The sequence below is a fragment of the Anolis carolinensis genome, chromosome 4, assembly GCF_035594765.1.
Source record: "Anolis carolinensis isolate JA03-04 chromosome 4, rAnoCar3.1.pri, whole genome shotgun sequence".
NCBI classification, from domain to species: domain Eukaryota; kingdom Metazoa; phylum Chordata; class Lepidosauria; order Squamata; family Dactyloidae; genus Anolis; species Anolis carolinensis.
In genome coordinates, this window is record NC_085844.1 from 226,619,250 (window position 1) to 226,638,067 (window position 18,818).

The window sequence follows — 18,818 nt, forward strand, 5'->3', positions numbered from 1 at the left end:
ACAAGCACCACCCTGTGACTCATGCATACAGACTATAACAGTGCAAATAAGGGGCAATGGGTACATTATATTTTCAGTCCTCATAGTCATTGGACTTTTTGAATGCTTTTAGCTTGACCTCTAGCCACTGTGTATTCATGATGCAATGCTTATGCCATTTTCATGTCACCAGAGACCACGATTAAACAAAAAAAAGAGAGAAACATCAAATTGGATCCAATAGCTGTATTTACCAGGTATGCTTCTGGAGCAGATCCCCAAAATGAGATGGTTACAGAGAATTGTAAAGGCACTGAATTCACATTCTGTGCCACAGAAAGAATCCTCTTTTGTCCCCTCACTTCCCTCCCATAGATCTTCTCAAAGTCATGCCTTTCAAAATACGTATTCATCATTCATCTTTCCATGAAATTAAGTCCATGCCTTATGTACACATGAATAATATAACATAGATGCTTACAGTGGTGATTAGAATCACTTTCCATTTACAAACACTTTCATTGAAAGTACCCAATAATCAAATTTATAGAAAATGAGATCAAAGCTTTAGCTGCTTCCATCCAAACCTCAACAATTGTGCAGTAATTTTCTTTGTTATAGTGTTTGTTACCTTTCTTTTCAATGAGTTAATTAATCTTCACAACAACTCTGCAAGGTAGGCTAGACTGACAAAACAGTGGACGTGTGTGTGCATGCGTTGGGGTTAAACTACTCTTTAACATTTTCCACTAGCTTTCAGGTCAGTATTAAATTTGAAAATTTTCTGGTCAACTAAGCTGTACTTCTAAATATGTAAAGTGGAAAGCAAAGAGTTTGACAGTAAGCAGTCATGGGTATTTGGAAAGTCTTTCACAAATATATGATGTAATAATTGCCTAACTTCTTGAGAAAGGGTTGGTAAAGATTTCTGCCAAAACCTTAGAGACATTTCCAGTGGCTCCTATATCAGTAGGGTGGTAAATCCATTCTGGCCTTTAGTCCAAACTTTAAAGGAAATGCACAAAGCATTGAACCTAATGAGGGCTAGGATTCCCTCTTCCCAACTTCTTTGAAATCCTAATTAAAATTTATGGTTGCTTCTTCTCCACTAGTATGGTAACCACCAAGTACCCTGAGTATTACCAGTTAAAGACAATATTCAGTTGAATGCATTTTTCTATATTCTGTTAGTTATGGATAACTATATACAGAATGAATGAAGACTACATTGGCTGGAAATCTGTACATTAAAGAAGTGCCTTAAATTGATAAAGTTTTTCTTTGCGTTTTAGGGGATGTTGCTACTTTAAGAAAAAGTTTACTATTCACATTGTTCCCTCTGGTCTGCCACTATTGAAACACAATTTGCTGAAATCCACACTACAAATTTTGTATGTTGCTCAAGAGCTAAAAGGGGCAATATAATCTGTCTAAATTAATCATGTGCTGTCCCTCTCCCAAGGCACTGCCCTATCTCTCCTCTTTCACTAACCTATCCCCTATCATTTATATGTGAATTTATGTCACTCGCATGTCTCCATTCACATAGTTTATTTAGCTGAAAACTGAAACTAAATCTTTAGCTAACACCCTGTCTCAAGCCTTTTTTTTCAGTTGCTCTTCTTGCATGCCATCAATTTGACTTCGACTTATAGTAGCTTTACGAATGGGAGACCTCCAAATACTGAATCAAATTCGTTCTGATGTCACAGTATATACTGTATACAGTGTTTCCTCACTACTTGCGGTTCACTTTTCGCTCCCTCGCTATTTCGCAGATTTTTTTTAATGGTCCAAGGCACTATCCAATCAAAATCAAACTAACCAAATAAACAACACAAAGCAACTCATGGAGGACTAGGCTGTAACAGCGCCTGCCTTTCGCACATGCGCTCTCACCCTGCCCCTCTTCCGGGAAGGCTTCACTGGCTCCCCGGGAATCCTGGGAGTTGCAGGTTTACAGCCTTCTCTGCCAAATTGTTGCCTGCCTCACCAAACTAAAACAACTACAGTGCAAAACGGGCTTGTGAAGGATAGAAGGCCACCTAACTACTAAAATAAGGTACAAATATTAAAAGAAATATAGTGTCCCTACTTCGCAGATTTTCACTTATTGCAGGTGGTCCTGGAACGTAACCCCCGCAATAAGTGAGGGAACACTGTATAGTTATTTGGGAACAATTGCAAATCTTCAGTTCTGATTAACGGCTCAGTTAAAAACTTCAAGCAAGTAAAAGAAAGCTGAATGTGGAAAAATATGCCCAAGATCAGTTATGTAGCAACAAAAGTTTGAGACAGAAATCAATTTGTGATCATGATCTTATACTTTGATATATCGTCCCATTTAGTAGCTTCCATTGAAATGTACATAAAAAACACTCCCAGGTTAAATAAAATGTCAATAAGTCTTCTGCAAAGTTGAGAAATGGTACTATGATATGAGGTCATAAAGACCCCTTTGGATATTGAGAATTCATTTTTCAATCAAATTGGCAGCTCAGCTGCAGCATTTTCCAAATTAGTCTCCAGCTTTCCTCACACTATTTTACTTTGTCACATGCTTTCTGGATCTTTTCTTCTATTTACAAGCAGACTGCAAATTTTAAGTAGAATGAGTGCAATAAATGCCTTCCAGAATTGAGTTTTCGTATTTGCATTCCTTCTCTGCTGCCTCTAAAATACCTTTCACCTTACCCCACAAAAGTGTTCAGAGCTTTCAGACATATTTGATCTACACAGCTGTGCTCCAGGCTTTTTTTTCTAAAAGAAATGTGGAACCTACATTTTCCATTACCTTTATCAATAATGGAAAATATAACAGATTGTAGACCAAAAGCATCTAGAGGCCCAAAGGTTTCTTGTTTCTGCTTTTAAAAGCAAGGGATGCAGCCAGATAACCATCACTCTTAAAAAACCATATCATAAATCTATTCTTTTTTTGTTTTGTTTTGCTTTGTTTTTGGGTCAGGTGAAGAATATGCAACCTGTAATGTTTTCATTGCTTTTCTGATCCAGGAGAGATCAACATGTTGTTTCACTTGCTCCATGCGTCTGCATTCAGATGAGAAGATGGTTTAATATTCATGTAGCCATATACTTCTATGTTCAGATGGTGGATCCCAGGGAGAAAATAGAAAAAGCTCCCTTTGTTTCTACAAGAAAATAAATGGGGAAAGGACACCTTCCAGGACCACCAATTAATGCCCGAAACTAGTGAAAGTCTACACCAACCCAAAATGGATTGATGTGAATTTTCAGATGGAGAAGATCTTCCAAGACATAACATGATTATCCAGTGAATATTTATCAATATTTTAAAAAACAAACATGTGAGAACAGTCTTGTGCTGAGTGGGCAACAACTCAGTGCCATTACTGTGCATACTTCGTATTTGATTTGATTTGATCCAGTGCTCAAATTTGAACAAACTCTCCAAAATAAGATAATGTTGTTCATAATGTACTCATAATGACTTCAACGTGGTGTTCTGTACATCTACCAACAGCGTAGTTATATTTTCTGATGAATGGATGTTGGCCCAAGCAGGATAAGTGCCTAGCTGAAAGATGCTCATCCCCCAAGTGTTGATAGCCAGGCTCAGAAGTAGAACTCCCATCAGATTCATAAGCAGGCCTGTCCTTGCCTGTGGAGGAAAACCAAAAAGATAAAGTATAGAGCAAGGTTTCTGAATTATTAGTGAGAATCAAAGGAACCTTTATCCATCCATTTTGTTTGATATAGAAAATCTAAAGCAAGAGTATCCCCAACACAAAGGTATCTATTCTCTCCTTCAGAGATGAGAAACACGTGATCTTTTCAATGGACTCAATTCTCATCAGTCCTTACCGCTGGCTATGCTGCAGTCCTCAATTCAGCTCTGTTGGAAATGCCTCCTAACACCCCTCTTGAGAATTAGTTCCCCTGTCAAATTAAAAGGTTTTCTCCCAATCTTCAGTTGAAATCTATCCATCCGTTAGATTTAGACTTGATCTTTGCAGTACTATGATGCAGTATTTTGAATACCAAAATAATGGTTAAGTTTAAAAATATTATATGGTAAAATTAGATAAGAGAACTCTATAGGTCCTTTTGTGTTTTCCCAGTTCAATAAATGCTACTTTGTAAAATAGAAAACTAGGCCATAATCACTCTAATGAGAGCCCCCGGTGGTGCAGTGGATTAAACCCTTGTGCCAGCAGGACTGAAGACGTGAAGGTTGGGTTGCTGACCTAAAGGTTGCCAGTTCAAATCCAACCCAGGGAGAGTGCGGATGAGCTCCCTCCATCAGCTCCAGCTCCATGTGGGGCCATGAGATAAGCTTCCCACAAGGGTGGTAAAAACATCAAAAAATCCAGGTGTCCCCTGGGCAACGTCCTTGCAGACAGCCAATTATCTCACATCAGAAGCAACTTGAAGTTTTTCAAGTCACATCTGGCACGGAAAAAAAATCTCTAATGAGAAATGTAACATCACTTTGGCCGACTTCTCTCAGTATCATGCACAATGAATAAGATACTTTGCATGAAACACATTTAGGGTGCTTGAGATGGCATTTTCCTCCCAATCGATTTTCCTCATTCAACTGAATTTTATAACTCATCTTTTTCCCATTTGTCACCCTCCTGTGTTTTCCTCTGCTTATTATATATTTTCCTTCTTTGGCCGCCTCCTCCTCTCAAATCCATTAAGGAAGAAAATAGAAAATAGCTGCACAGTGTCTTTTGATTGGTAGCACTAGGGATATGAAAGTGCCTAGACTATGATTAGTTACTGAGCCATTCTGAGGGAAGATTGACTCTCCCATCAAAGGATGAGGCAGATCTGCTTAAGAAGCTGTCTCCTTAGTATGTACACAATATCAACATTACTAGAACAGCAGAGCCAGTCTGAAAGTGCACAGTATTATCATCAGATGAACTAGTTTCTCTCCATATTCAAGCACAATGAAAATTGTGATTCTGCAAACTTCCCCCACCAAGTTTTTTGGGAGACAGAAGAATGTCTGGAACCCTGTTCGTTAATCTCATTAATCTCAATACACCTATGCAATTAACTGATGAATGATGGCAAATCCAATTGATTCAACGGTTCTTCTGTGATTGGGACTAACAATAGGATATAAGCTGAATTCTAAAGTTATCCATTCCAATTTCAGAAGTGGAAGCGTTATTTGGGACTATAGCTCCAAAAGTCCCATAGGCAGCATTGTCACTGGACAGCATGGATGGCTAGAGGATTCTTAATGTTGTTTTCCCAAAAAAAAAAAAAGTATTTTTCCAGGCTCTGCTGATCTCCCACAACATCCATTCTTCTGATCTCTTTCTGAATGAATGATTCCTACACAATTTCTATAAGTAGAAATGGCCTGTGATCCAAGAAGGAAACACTCTCATTTTTGGTAAATTTACTCTTAGATTGTGAGCCAGCATGGCATTTCAATTTTATTTCTAATCAAGAAAGCCTAAAGTATTATGAGTCAATGTTTGATAATAAAAATATAGGAGTTTAATTAATGAGCATATAAACATAGTATGCTCTTCAGGCATGTGTTTGTGTGTATATGTGTGAAAGAGAGAGAACCTAAGAACTTCTACCATTGATATACTGACACTGACATTTTATAACTGGATGTGTTCCTGCTAAAAGGTAAAGGTTTTCCCCTGACATTAAGTCCAGTCATGTCTGACTCTGGGGGTTGGTGCTCATCTCCATTTCTAAGCCGAAGAGCCGGCGTTGTCCGTAGACACCTCCAAGGTCATATGGCCGGCATGACTGCATGGAACGCCGTTACCTTTCCGCCGGAGCAGTACCTATTGATCTACTCACATTTGCATGTTTTCGAACTGCTAGGTTGGCAGAAGCTGGAGCTAACAGCGGGCACTCACTCCGCTCCTGGGATTTGAACCTGCGACCTTTTGGTCTGCAAGTTCAGCAGCTCAGTACTTTAACACAGTTCGCCACCGGGGCTCGTGTTCCTGCTACTATACAAATAAGGCAAGATGATGGGTTACAAGAGAGAGGAAATCCTTCACTTTTTTATACTGCAAGTCACTTCTGGTGTGAGAGAATTGGCCGTCTACAGAGACGTTGCCCTGGATGTGTTACCATCCTGCTGGAAGGCTTCTCTCATGTCCCCGCAAGCTAGAGCTGACAGACGGAAGCTCACCCCATCTCGCTGATTCAAACCAGCAACCTTCAGGTCGGCAACCCAACTATCAGGTCAGCAGTCCAGTCGGCACAAGGGTTTAATCCATTGCGCCACCACGGCTCTTCACTGAGAGCACCCTATTTGTGTAACTGTGGACTAAAGAAGCTCACCTGGCATCTACTTTATAGTCTCTGGTGTTAGGAGAAGAGAATTTTATTCTCTCAATATTTTTAGGAACCATTTTAGTGCTTTTAGATTGCATTGTTTTATGCCTCCTGACAGTTTTACTTTGGGATTTATTATGTGCAGCTGTGGGTTTCTCTTTTATCTAACATATTTTATCATTATTTTATTGTTACTCTACAATTTTATGTTTCCAGTTTGTGCATCAAGCAACTAAATGCAGAAAATTAATCTGTACTGTACTGAACTATTTTCTAATTCAACTACTATTAAATTAGAGCACGTATCTTAAGTGTAACATTACATTTCAACACGTTTTGGCCTATTGGGAATAAATATAGGGTAGAGTGTGCTTCCCTAAACTAGCCATCATCATTTATTTAATGAAAAGCAAAGGCTTTAAAACTATGTAAAATTAGGCCTTGCAGAAAATCTGAAGGGGGAGGGGGGCTCATCTTTCCACCACACCTACTCTTGCAGGACTATAGATATAACTAAATATATCTCATTCAAATGCTCTATAGAGATATGGGGAATGGTGGGGCCTTCCTGGACAGAAGGTGGGTAGATATCATTTCCTGTTCACTTCTATTTTTAAAAAAGTCTTCCCTGGGCATAAATTGGCCCATGATGGCACCAACATGTGGCGGAAATGCTTCCCTCCCCTAATAGACATTTCAGGCCATTTGGGGACAAACACATTTTGGGGGGGGGGGGGAATTAAAAAATAATTTTCACTCTCAGGAAGGCCAGTGACATCTAAACATGATGGCAATGCCTCCCATATCTCCTAGAGTGCATTTGGAGACATTTTTCCCTGGGGCTCACAAAACAATGCTGGAGGCAGTCTGCACACTACATTTGCTCTTCTGATATAAAGGGATATAGGACAGCAACAGTTTCCTGACCAGTCCTCTGACAAAACATACAGAAGCAGATATTCAAAACTAGACATGAAGTTATCAAATGCACAAATGCAAAACATCTGCATGGTTTTCTGTTATGTTGCTTATAAAAAGAACCCTCCACTATCACCAACAGAAGACTCTCCTGAAGTCAAAGAGCAGCTTCATAAAATCAATTTTGGCTAGTTCACTGCAGGGAGAGAAAAGGTTTAAACTTCTCTCTATCCTCCATGGTCCCAAGGCTAACAAAATAAGCACCATAACTGTGTGCACACAAATTACATCGCCTCTAGTTTAGCCCTGCTGTTTAAAAGTTAATGCACAAATGCCCCTTGTATCTTGCAATGAAAATTCATCCCGCTGGACTTGGTATGGATCAGAATGAACCTGCTGGAAACAATGGGTGCAATCCAGAGAAAATTAAGCTCACTTGTGTCTCACTGAAATTAGTCTTAGAAGTTAATTGAACTTCTTAGTAGCCGGAATCAGGGCATTGGTCTTTCCAGCTCAACTATTCTCTAGCAAGCAGTGGCTCTCCTAAGTTCAGCTTTCATTTTCTTTCTTACAGAATACCAGAATAGTTACAATTATTTACAGTTTTTATACCTCGCCCTTCTCACCCCGAAGGGGACTCAGAGTGGCTTCACAGAACACACATACGGCAAACATTCAATGTCGATTATACAATTATACAATTAACAAGGATAGTCAACACAAACAGAGGTTGTGCTCAACTCCGGCCACGGGGCGAGTGGGGCGCTGTTCCTCCATCTTCCATGCCAAGGAACTTTGCTCTTATCGATGTCCTTAAGAGTGCCTTTATTACCTCCCAGCTAAAAGTAGTACCTATTCATCTACTCACATTTCTGCTTTCGACCTGCTAGGTGGGCAGATGAGCTGGGGTGCTCAACCCAACCCGGCTCAAAATGCCGACCTTTTGATCAGCAGGATTTTTCTGATTCACAGTGGTTAGCCTGCTGTGCTAAGCCTGGACCTGCTTCTACTCTCTATACTTATGCCACCAACAATGTTTACTGTCGAAAACAACTTACCATGTCTTTGACCATTAAGTGACCTGAAGCAAAGGCAATTGAATTTGGTGGAGTGGAAACTGGAAGCATGAAAGCAAAGGAGCATCCTATGGTTCCTGGTATCATTAAATACAGAGGATTCACTTTCAATCGAATGGCCTTGAAGGAACAAAAAAAAGGGGGGCACAATTATTTATCAGCTGAGATGAGGACACCAGATAAAATTTCTAAAAAAGAACAGAAAATGGCTGTCTGCTATGTTTTTGTACATGCTTCCACCAAATTTTATTTTGTTATTTCTGTCAGCACATATCGACTAAGCAAACCAGGCAAGGTGACAACATTCAATGAAAGTCACACATCATGGAGTTAGCTAGCCTGATAATATTTTCCAGGTATGAGTTTGAAAAGCACTTTTGAGCCTCTTCTTTATATTATGACATGTATAGATATTGTTGATACATGTTTGCAGAAGATATATGAAATGCCCCCTATGTAGGTTTTATGTCTGTGCCAATATCAACCTCACTTACGAGAAGAAAGGCTGATACTAGTGAAGTTGAGCGGAAAGTTGAAATATATATTGGCAATGTCCCTTACCAGTTCTGCCAAGACAGGTAGAAAGATGATGATTGTGGCTGTGTTACTAGCAAATTCTGTGAACAACGCAATGACAATTGTGATGAGAATGACGGCCACAGGAGGTGGGAGGTTCTCCAGTGGGCCAAGACGACCGCCAATCCAGCTGGACAAACCAGATTCCTGCAGCAGGGAAGAAAATCTAAAAGGTTGTGTAAGAGATTCTACAGCAATTCAATCATGTTCCCTTATATCACCTCTTGTCACAAGATGATAAATTAGGAACAGACTTTCCTCTCAATATTCAAATCAATCTTTCTCTCGGGAATGAAAAGAAAGGCGAGCATAGATTACTAGTTTTATCATTTAACCTACTGCACATCTGTACCTCATATGGGAAATCTTTCCTTACTGCTAGTGGAATGATGCAGATGACCAAGCAACAAAGGTCAGAGACATCATTATGGTGCAGTCCATTCATTTGTATGGATGTTTGGCAATAAAACAAGAAAGTACTTCATATTAAAGCCAAATTCTGTAGCTATTTTTGAGGATGAAGAGGCAGCTTTCTACTCAGTTCTCACTAATTGGATGCAAGCTTTATACAGACAAAAACAAAGATCATAAACTATAAGAATATGTTTTGGAAAATTGAAGGCAATAGTCATCGTAACAGACGTACCTCACATCCTTTTGCCATAGCAAAACCTCCTCCAAGCAACAGAATTATATTCCAAGGAACACTTTCTTGGGCTTTTCTCCATGATAGCAAGGGTTCATTCTCAGTGTTTGGTGCTAAACAAAAGAGATTTATGACACAGAAAGAGGGGGTTTAACAACACTTGGGATCATGGCTTAAGGATTGAAATCCACATTATTTTCTAGAAATTGGTGATTTTTGTATATGAAAAGAAACATATAGGATTAACATAAGAATAGCCATCTTTGAGAACTTTAAAAGGTTTTTTTTTAATTAAACCAAATTAACACTTGTGTAAACTAAGAAATCCATCTGGTAATAAGACACCTTGGTTTTAAGAGTCTATCTCCTGTACTAGAAATCAGTTTATGACATTTTATGATGAAATCCAGATGTGTAAACATAAAAACAGAAACGAGGTTTGTCGTATCCCAAGGCCAAAGATGAGATGCTACACAAATTGTTAGCCTATTATTAATGAAGATGTTCACTCATAATGCTATCTTTTTTTGAAAGCACTAAAACCAGATACATGATGTACTTATGTTTAAATGGAAAACAAGAACAAAGAATAGAAGGTCAGCTTTTCTAAACCATCCACTACATTAAGGGAAGGCAAATGTTTTGACTCTGTCACGACCCAGGCTGCAGAGCACCAATAACCATACACAGAGGCCAGATTCTATCTAATATCTTTATTAAGGAAATATATAAAGTTAATAAAAACAAGTATAGGAAATAGTCCAGAAGTAGACCTTTCAGGAAAGGTCAAAATTAGTCCAAAAAAGCAATGTCCAATATGAAATATTAAGGTCCAAAGTTGTAATCCAATAACCGAAACACTCACTTGCCAAGCAAGTGAGGGGAGATGACAAGGTCCTTTAGTCCATGAACTTGAGCAAGGCTAGGAAATAACTTGATTCTTGGCACACAAAGCTTGATTCAAGGCAACAAGGAAACGAGGAGCAAGAACAAGATCCGTGGTAATTACTTGGCGAGGTCCGGGAAACAAGGCAAGATCCGGGGAGAAAACAAGGCTGAGAACGAAGGCTTGGAACAGGAACAAAGGCTTGAAAGCAGGAGTAGCTGTCCACACACGCTGCTCCGGTAGCTGACGAATTGACTCCGCAAGATTCCTTCGGGAGCAAGGAACCTAAATAGGCCTCGTTTTCCCACCAGAGAACACTTCTCTGGGGAATCAGAAACGAAAGTCAATCTCTGTGTCCAGATGTATGACTCCCTAAAATTTCTCATGGCAGCAGGCTTAATCATCTGAATGCTTTGCTGCAATTCTCAAACTCCTGCGATTAGCTTGTTGCACTCCTTTTTGCTGGAGATAATAATTACGGCGCGAAAAAGGGGGAGAACTCGACTCAGGGCTTGTTTGGCAGATTTCTGGAAGACAAGCCTCCTGCAGGTGCAAAGGCTCAATTTCTGGCTGGGATAGTTCCTTTTCTGGCTGAAATGGTGGAAAACCCAAGTTTTCCTCTTCATCATTCACAACAGCACTAGGAACGGGACTACATGGCCCATGAGTCATCACACTATCCCCCTCCTCAAGCCCCCTCTCAAAATAGGGCTCTCTCCCCGAGGCGCGAGGCCGCGGCTTGGCGGGATAGGTCAGATGGAAGCGGCGGGTTAAATCGGGGGCATGGACTGTGGAAGCGTCTTCCCAAGAACGTTCCTCGGGGCCAAAACCCACCCAGTCAATGAGATATTGTAGACGGCGGCGGTGAAAGCGAGAATCCAAAATGTCCTGAACCTCGAATTCCTCCTCCCCATCCACCAAAACAGGAGGGGGGGGCCGGCCGGTCTGCATCAGGGCGCACACCTTCCGCCGGAAGGAGCAGAGAACGATGAAACACTGGATGAATGCGCATAGAGCGCGGAAGTTGGAGTTTGAAAGTCACGGGGTTAAGTTGCGCCACCACTGGATAGGGGCCAATGAAACGGGCATCTAATTTCCGGCAAGGGCGATGGGAGGGCAAAAAGTGAGTGGACAGAAGAACCCGGTCTCCTACCTTGATTTCGGGGCCCGGCTGGCGATGTTTGTCAGCGTGGCGTTTATAGTCCTCCTTGGCTTGGTCCAGTTGCTGGAGCAAAAGTTGTTGCACCGCTGTGCGTTCCTGCAGCCAGTCCTCTGCTGCGGGAACTTCTGAGGTTTCAATGACAGGAGGAAAGAAACGTGGATGGAAGCCGTAGTTTGCAAAGAACGGGGTTTCTTTAGTTGAAGCCTGGACCCCATTGTTGTAGGCAAACTCTGACAGCGGTAACAGGGAAACCCAATTGTCCTGCTGGTAGTTCACATAACAGCGAAGGTATTGTTCCAAAGTGGCATTGGTGCGCTCAGTTTGCCCATCCGTTTGGGGATGGTGAGCCGAAGATAAACGAGAGTCTATGCCCAATAGTTTTTGTAGTGCTTTCCAGAAACGAGAGGTGAATTGGGACCCACGGTCTGTGACCAAACTCTTGGGCAATCCATGTAATCTGAAAACATGTTGAAGGAATAGATCTGCAGTCTCTTTGGCCGTGGGAAGGCCATCACAGGGAATGAAATGGGCTAACTTGGTAAAAAGGTCCGCCACCACTAGGATCGTGGTGAATCCACAGGAAGGTGGTAGATCAGTGATAAAATCCGCAGAGATTATTTCCCATGGGTGGGATGGGGTAGGGAGGGGATGTAGAAGCCCTGAGGGTCTTTCCCTTCTTGTCTTGGAGCGCTGGCATACTGGGCAGGTGTTGACATATTTCTCCACATCCTTGCGGATCTTGGGCCACCAGAAGTCTCTTAGGATCAAATGCATGGTTTTGAATAGTCCGAAATGCCCTGCTGGCTTGCAGTCATGACACAGACGAAGTGCTTTTTCCCTGCCCGGTCCTGGGGGGATGTAAACATGATTTCTATAGCAAAGTAGCCCATCCTTGAGCGAAAAGGGAAAACGTAGCCCTTGGCGAAGTTGGTCTTGTGCCCAAGCATCTGCTTGCTGACTAGCCCTGATTTCCTGAGCACAAAGGGGCCCTGGAGTAGAGGGAGTTGATTCAATGGGAGTGGATTTGGTGTTTCCCACTGTGAGCGTGGCAAAGTTCTCGGGTTGTAGCAGCTGGGACTCAAAGGTCTCCTTGCGCCCTGCAGCGTATTCCGGTTTCCGTGACAGGGCATCTGCTTGCTTGGTCTGGGCTGGGGTTACATAATGAATTTGGAAGTTAAAACGTTCAAAGAATAAAGCCCAGCGTTGTTGCCTCTGATTTAGCTTGCGGGCAGTTCTTAGATGCTCTAGATTCCGATGATCAGTATGTACTTCAATGGGAAATTTGGCCCCTTCTAACCAATGTCTCCAAGTCTCAAAGGCTGCCTTTATGGCCAAAAGTTCCTTTTCCCAAATAGTGTAATTTCTCTCTGGTGCGGTCAATTGACGGGAATAAAAGGCACAAGGATGGAGATGATCTCCCACTGGTTGTAGGAGTACAGCCCCAATCGCCACATCGGAGGCGTCCGCCTGCACGACGAAAGGGGTTTCAGGGTCTGGATGCTGAAGGATTGGCTGGGACGTGAATAATTTCTTTAGTTGCTGGAACCCTTTCTCTGCTTGATCTGTCCAGCGGAAAGGCTGTTTCCCACGGATGCAGCTGGTGATTGGGTCAGACCAGCGGGCAAAGTCTGGAATGAACTTGCGGTAGTAGTTCGCGAACCCCAAGAATCGTTGCACCTCTTTCTTGTTGGTTGGCGCCCGCCATTCCAATACTGCTGTGACCTTTGCCGGGTCCATGGTGAGCCCTAGTGGCGAGACACGATATCCCAGGAAATCTACCTCTTGCAGATCAAAAGCGCATTTTTCCAACTTGGCATAAAGTCCGCGGTCCCGCAATCGTTGTAACACCATTCTGACGTGATTCTCATGTTCTGATTGTGATCTAGAAAACACCAAAAAATCGTCCAGGTAGATAATCAGGAACCGATCTAGATAATCCTGAAAGATATCGTTGACAAAATGCTGGAACGTTGCGGGAGCTCCACATAAACCGAAATTCATAACCAGGGTTTCGAATAAACCGAATTTTGTCTGGAAGGCAGTCTTCCACTCGTCCCCTTCCCTGATGCGAACTAGATTATAAGCTCCTCGAAGATCCAGTTTGGTGTAAACTTTAGCCCCTCGAAGCCGGTCTAAGAGGTCTGAGATCAAAGGCAGGGGATACCGGTTTCGTTTAGTGATATTGTTCAATGCTCTATAGTCCACCACCAAGCGTAGGTCCCCTGACTTCTTTTTCACAAATATCACTGGGGAAGCGGCTGGGGATTGAGAGGGTCTGATAAACCCCTTGCGGAGGTTTGTCTCTAAGAACTCCCTGAGAGCTTCTTGCTCTGGTTCAGTCAGGGAGTAGAGGTGTCCTCGCGGAATCGGGGCCCCCTCCACCAAGTCAATGGCACAGTCATAAGGTCTATGTGGGGGTAGTCTCTCGGCTTCTTTTTCATTGAATACATCCCAATATTCTGAGTACTTCTTGGGCAAGGTGATGATGGGTTCAGCGTCTGTGGCATGGCATACCTTGGCTACAAGGCAATGGTTTTGGCAATATTTTGAAGCAAACTGCAGTTCTCTGTTGGACCAGGAGATGCTTGGGTCGTGGAGTGTCAGCCATGGAATTCCCAAAATCACAGGGAAGTGGGGAACCTCGGTAACAAAGAAGGAAATCTCTTCCATGTGTTCCCTTATCCACATTCTGGTGGGTTCCGACCACTGGCTTACTGGACCTGTCTTGAGGGGGCGGCCATCGATGGCTTGCACCACACGGGCGTTCTTGAAGTCGTGATATTGTAATCCCAGAGAGTCGGCATACTCTCTGTCAATGAAGTTGTTTGTGGCTCCTGAGTCTATCATGGCATGGACCATGACGGGTCCTTTTTTTACTGACCACAAGGTGACCACTAGAAGAAATAGGACCCCGGTTGGCGGCTCTTGAGTGGGTTTTTTGACCGGGTTGGCGAGCCTCTCTACGCCCGGTCGCTGGCTTCCCCCACCGGCTGTGCGCCAGCCGCCTCAGACGTCTTCGTCTCCGTGGAGGACGCCGCCGCCAGACGAGCGGCGGGCTTCCCTTTGGCTGGACACTCTCTGGCAAAGTGGCCCCCGTTTCCGCAGTACCAGCAGAGATTTAGGCGTTGGCGACGGGCCTTCTCGGCGGCATCTAATCTGGGATGCACATTGCCCAACTGCATCGGCACCTCCTCGCTTCCTCTGGGGTATGGGGCTGGTGGCGGGGGTCTCCACACTGGGCGCGGCTGGACGCCGGTGGGAGCGGGAGGTCTCGCTCCGGTCCTACCGCTCTGGCCTCGGATCCATTGTCTTCTGTTGGCAATCATGACTTCAGCTCGTAAACATTGATCAATGAGTGCTTCAAGAGAGTGTGGAGGATCCACCTTGGAGATTTCCTCCAGCATCTCGATGTTGAGACCCTCCCGAAATTGTCCTCTGAGGGCTATATCGTTCCATCCGGTGTTATGGGCCAACACTCGGAACTCGGCTATGTACTGGGACATGGGTCTGTCCCCTTGGGAGAGGCGCCGGAGTTTGTGGCCGGCTGCCTCCAAATTGTCCTCAATCCCCCAAGTCGCCTTAATGTGATCCAAGAATTGTTGCGCTGATCTTAGATGTGGGGAGTCTTGGTCGAACAGTGCCGTCGCCCAGTTGGCCGCTGGCCCGTCTAGGAGACTGTAGATCCACGCCACCTTGATGTCTTCTTGGGGAAACTCGGCATTACGGGCCTCTAGATAAGCCTGGCATTGGCGACGGAAAACATGAACCTTAGAAGCTTCTCCAGTAAACTTGGTTGGCAGCGCCAGGGCCGGGAGACGGATTCCGCGTTCCTTCAATCCCCTTATTTCTCCCTCCTGCGCATTGAGCTTATCACGGATGCGGTCCACTTCATCCTTGTCGATGGTGTAACTGAGTGGTTGGGCCCCCGGTCCGGCTCCGGTAGACATTCTGGCCTAGGTTAATTGGTGCTTAGGGTGGCGGAGTCAAACTGTCACGACCCAGGCTGCAGAGCACCAATAACCATACACAGAGGCCAGATTCTATCTAATATCTTTATTAAGGAAATATATAAAGTTAATAAAAACAAGTATAGGAAATAGTCCAGAAGTAGACCTTTCAGGAAAGGTCAAAATTAGTCCAAAAAAGAAATGTCCAATATGAAATATTAAGGTCCAAAGTTGTAATCCAATAACCGAAACACTCACTTGCCAAGCAAGTGAGGGGAGATGACAAGGTCCTTTAGTCCATGAACTTGAGCAAGGCTAGGAAATAACTTGATTCTTGGCACACAAAGCTTGATTCAAGGCAACAAGGAAACGAGGAGCAAGAACAAGATCCGTGGTAATTACTTGGCGAGGTCCGGGAAACAAGGCAAGATCCGGGGAGAAAACAAGGCTGAGAACGAAGGCTTGGAACAGGAACAAAGGCTTGAAAGCAGGAGTAGCTGTCCACACACGCTGCTCCGGTAGCTGACGAATTGACTCCGCAAGATTCCTTCGGGAGCAAGGAACCTAAATAGGCCTCGTTTTCCCACCAGAGAACACTTCTCTGGGGAATCAGAAACGAAAGTCAATCTCTGTGTCCAGATGTATGACTCCCTAAAATTTCTCATGGCAGCAGGCTTAATCATCTGAATGCTTTGCTGCAATTCTCAAACTCCTGCGATTAGCTTGTTGCACTCCTTTTTGCTGGAGATAATAATTACGGCGCGAAAAAGGGGGAGAACTCGACTCAGGGCTTGTTTGGCAGATTTCTGGAAGACAAGCCTCCTGCAGGTGCAAAGGCTCAATTTCTGGCTGGGATAGTTCCTTTTCTGGCTGAAATGGTGGAAAACCCAAGTTTTCCTCTTCATCATTCACAACAGCACTAGGAACGGGACTACATGGCCCATGAGTCATCACAGACTCTGAGATTCACATGCAATGTCAGGTTGAGGACCACTCATACACACGTGGCCTCCCACTCATTGATATTTCACATTTAATAACCCTGCACTTCCCTATAGTCCCTAGATTGTTCTATCTAGATGCTGAGAACAGATGAGAACAAGTTATGGTCTGAGACCAGAAAAAGTGGGCCAGCTTTCCAGGCTTTGGTAGATTATAGTGAAAGCAGCCACAGTCCATGTTGCCCAATTGTGCCCTGAACAGAGATATGAGTTGAATGCCTTCTCAATGCCTTCTTTGCCTCGGTCTTCTCACAAAAAGAAAGCCATCTTCAACCTCAGCAACATGGAATGGACGAAGGATTGGGGGAAATCCAACCCCAAATAGGGAAACAAGTTGTCCAGGAACACTTGGCCTCTCTAAACGAATTCAAGTCCCCAGGGCCAGATCAGCTACATCCAAGAGTATTGAAGGAATTAGCGGAAGTTATTTCAGAAGCACTAGCAATTATCTTCGAGAGTTCTTGGAGAACGGGAGAAGTCCCAGCAGATTGGAGGAGGGCGAATGTGGTCCCTATCTTCAAGAAGGGAAAAAAGAACGACCCAAACAATTACCGTCCGGTCAGCCTCACATTGATACCAGGCAAGATTCTGGAAAAGATCATCAAGGAAGTGGTCTGCGAACACTTAGAAACAAATGCGGTCATTGCTAATAGTCAACACGGATTTACAAAAAAACAAGTCATGCCAGACTAATCTGATCTCTTTTTTCGATAGAGTTACGAGTTGGGTCGATACAGGGAATGCTGTGGATGTAGCCTACCTGGATTTCAGTAAGGCCTTCGACAAAGTCCCCCACGACCTTCTAGCAAATAAACTAGTAAAATGTGGGCTAGACAAAACTACGGTTAGGTGGATCTGTAATTGGCTAAGCGAACGAACCCAAAGGGTGCTCACCAATGCGTCGTCTTCAAAGAAGTGACAAGTGGAGTGCCGCAGGGCTCCGTCCTGGGCCCAGTTCTGTTCAACATCTTTATTAACGACTTAGACGAAGGGTTAAAAGGCATGGCCATCAAGTTTGCAGACGACACCAAACTGGGAGGGATAGCCAACACCCCAGAAGACAGAAGCAGAATTCAAAACGATCTTGACAGACTAGAGAGATGGGCCGAAACTAACAAAATGAAGTTCAACAGGGACAAATGCAAGATACTTCATTTCGGCAGAAAAAATGGAAATCAAAGATACAGAATGGGGGACGCCTGGCTTGACAGCAGTGTGTGCGAAAAAGACCTTGGAGTCCTCGTGGACAACAAGTTAAACATGAGCCAACAATGTGATGCGGCTGCTAAAAAAGCCAACGGGATTCTGGCCTGTATCAATAGGGGAATAGCGTCTAGATCCAGGGAAGTCATGCTCCCCCTCTATTCTGCCTTGGTCAGACCACACCTGGAATACTGTGTCCAATTTTGGGCACCGCAGTTGAAGGGATATGTTGACAAGCTGGAAAGCGTCCAGAGGAGGGCGACTAAAATGATTAAGGGTCTGGAGAACAAGCCCTATGAGGAGCGGCTTAAAGAGCTGGGCATATTTAGCCTGCAGAAGAGAAGGCTGAGAGGAGACATGATAGCCATGTACAAATATGTGAGGGGAAGTCATAGGGAGGAGGGAGCAAGCTTGTTTTCTGCTGCTCTGCAGACTAGGACACGGAACAATGGCTTCAAACTACAGGAAAGGAGATTCCACCTGAACATCAGGAAGAACTTCCTCACTGTGAGGGCTGTTCGGCAGTGGAACTCTCTCCCCCGGGCTGTGGTGGAGGCTCCTTCCTTGGAGGCTTTTAAGCAGAGGCTGGATGGCCATCTGTCGGGGGTGCTTTGAATGCGATTTCCTGCTTCTTGGCAGGGGGTTGGACTAGATGGCCCATGAGGTCTCTTCCAACTCTACTATTCTATGATTCTATGATTCTATGATTCTATGAATAGGGAAGCACTGAGGCAGTGCTGAATAATGAATTAAGTCATATGTAGCAGGGTTAGACCTCATGTATACACCCCACGGCCTGTCTCCATTCCTTCCTACATTCCCAACAATATCTGATCCCTTGCTACAGCTTCTAGAAAAATGCAGTGTTTTACCTTTCATTGACACTTTTTCTTTTAAAAGGGAAGGTGCATATTCCTAATGAATAATTTGGTCTTAGTTGTTGGTTTATTTTGGGATTTGGCTGGTTCATTATTGTATGTGTATCTATGCTTGTATCAAGGAATTGAATGTTTGCCTTTTTATTGGAATCCACCCTGAGTCCCCTGGGGGAGATAGGATGGAATATAAATAAAGAAGAAGAAGAAGAAGAAGAAGAAGAAGAAGAAGAAGAA

At 43.7% G+C, this 18,818-nt stretch overlaps 1 protein-coding gene across 2 annotated transcripts in view; it reads right to left on the bottom strand.

Moving 5' to 3' along the window:
* Positions 1–210: 210 nt before the first annotated feature.
* Positions 211–18,818, bottom strand: part of slc13a3 (solute carrier family 13 member 3) — a 60,125-nt gene continuing 41,517 nt past the window's right edge. The window contains exons 10-13 of one of the 2 annotated variants that reach the window (XM_062978903.1): positions 9,508–9,620; positions 8,847–9,008; positions 8,268–8,405; positions 211–3,622 (exon numbers count right to left, since the gene is read on the bottom strand). In XM_062978903.1, coding sequence (XP_062834973.1) covers positions 3,443–3,622; positions 8,268–8,405; positions 8,847–9,008; positions 9,508–9,620 — 593 coding nt within the window. In that variant the 3' untranslated portion in view covers positions 211–3,442. Of the gene's footprint in view, positions 3,623–8,267; positions 8,406–8,846; positions 9,028–9,507; positions 9,621–18,818 lie in introns of those variants that run through there. The other variant, XM_062978904.1, reaches the window with a different exon arrangement.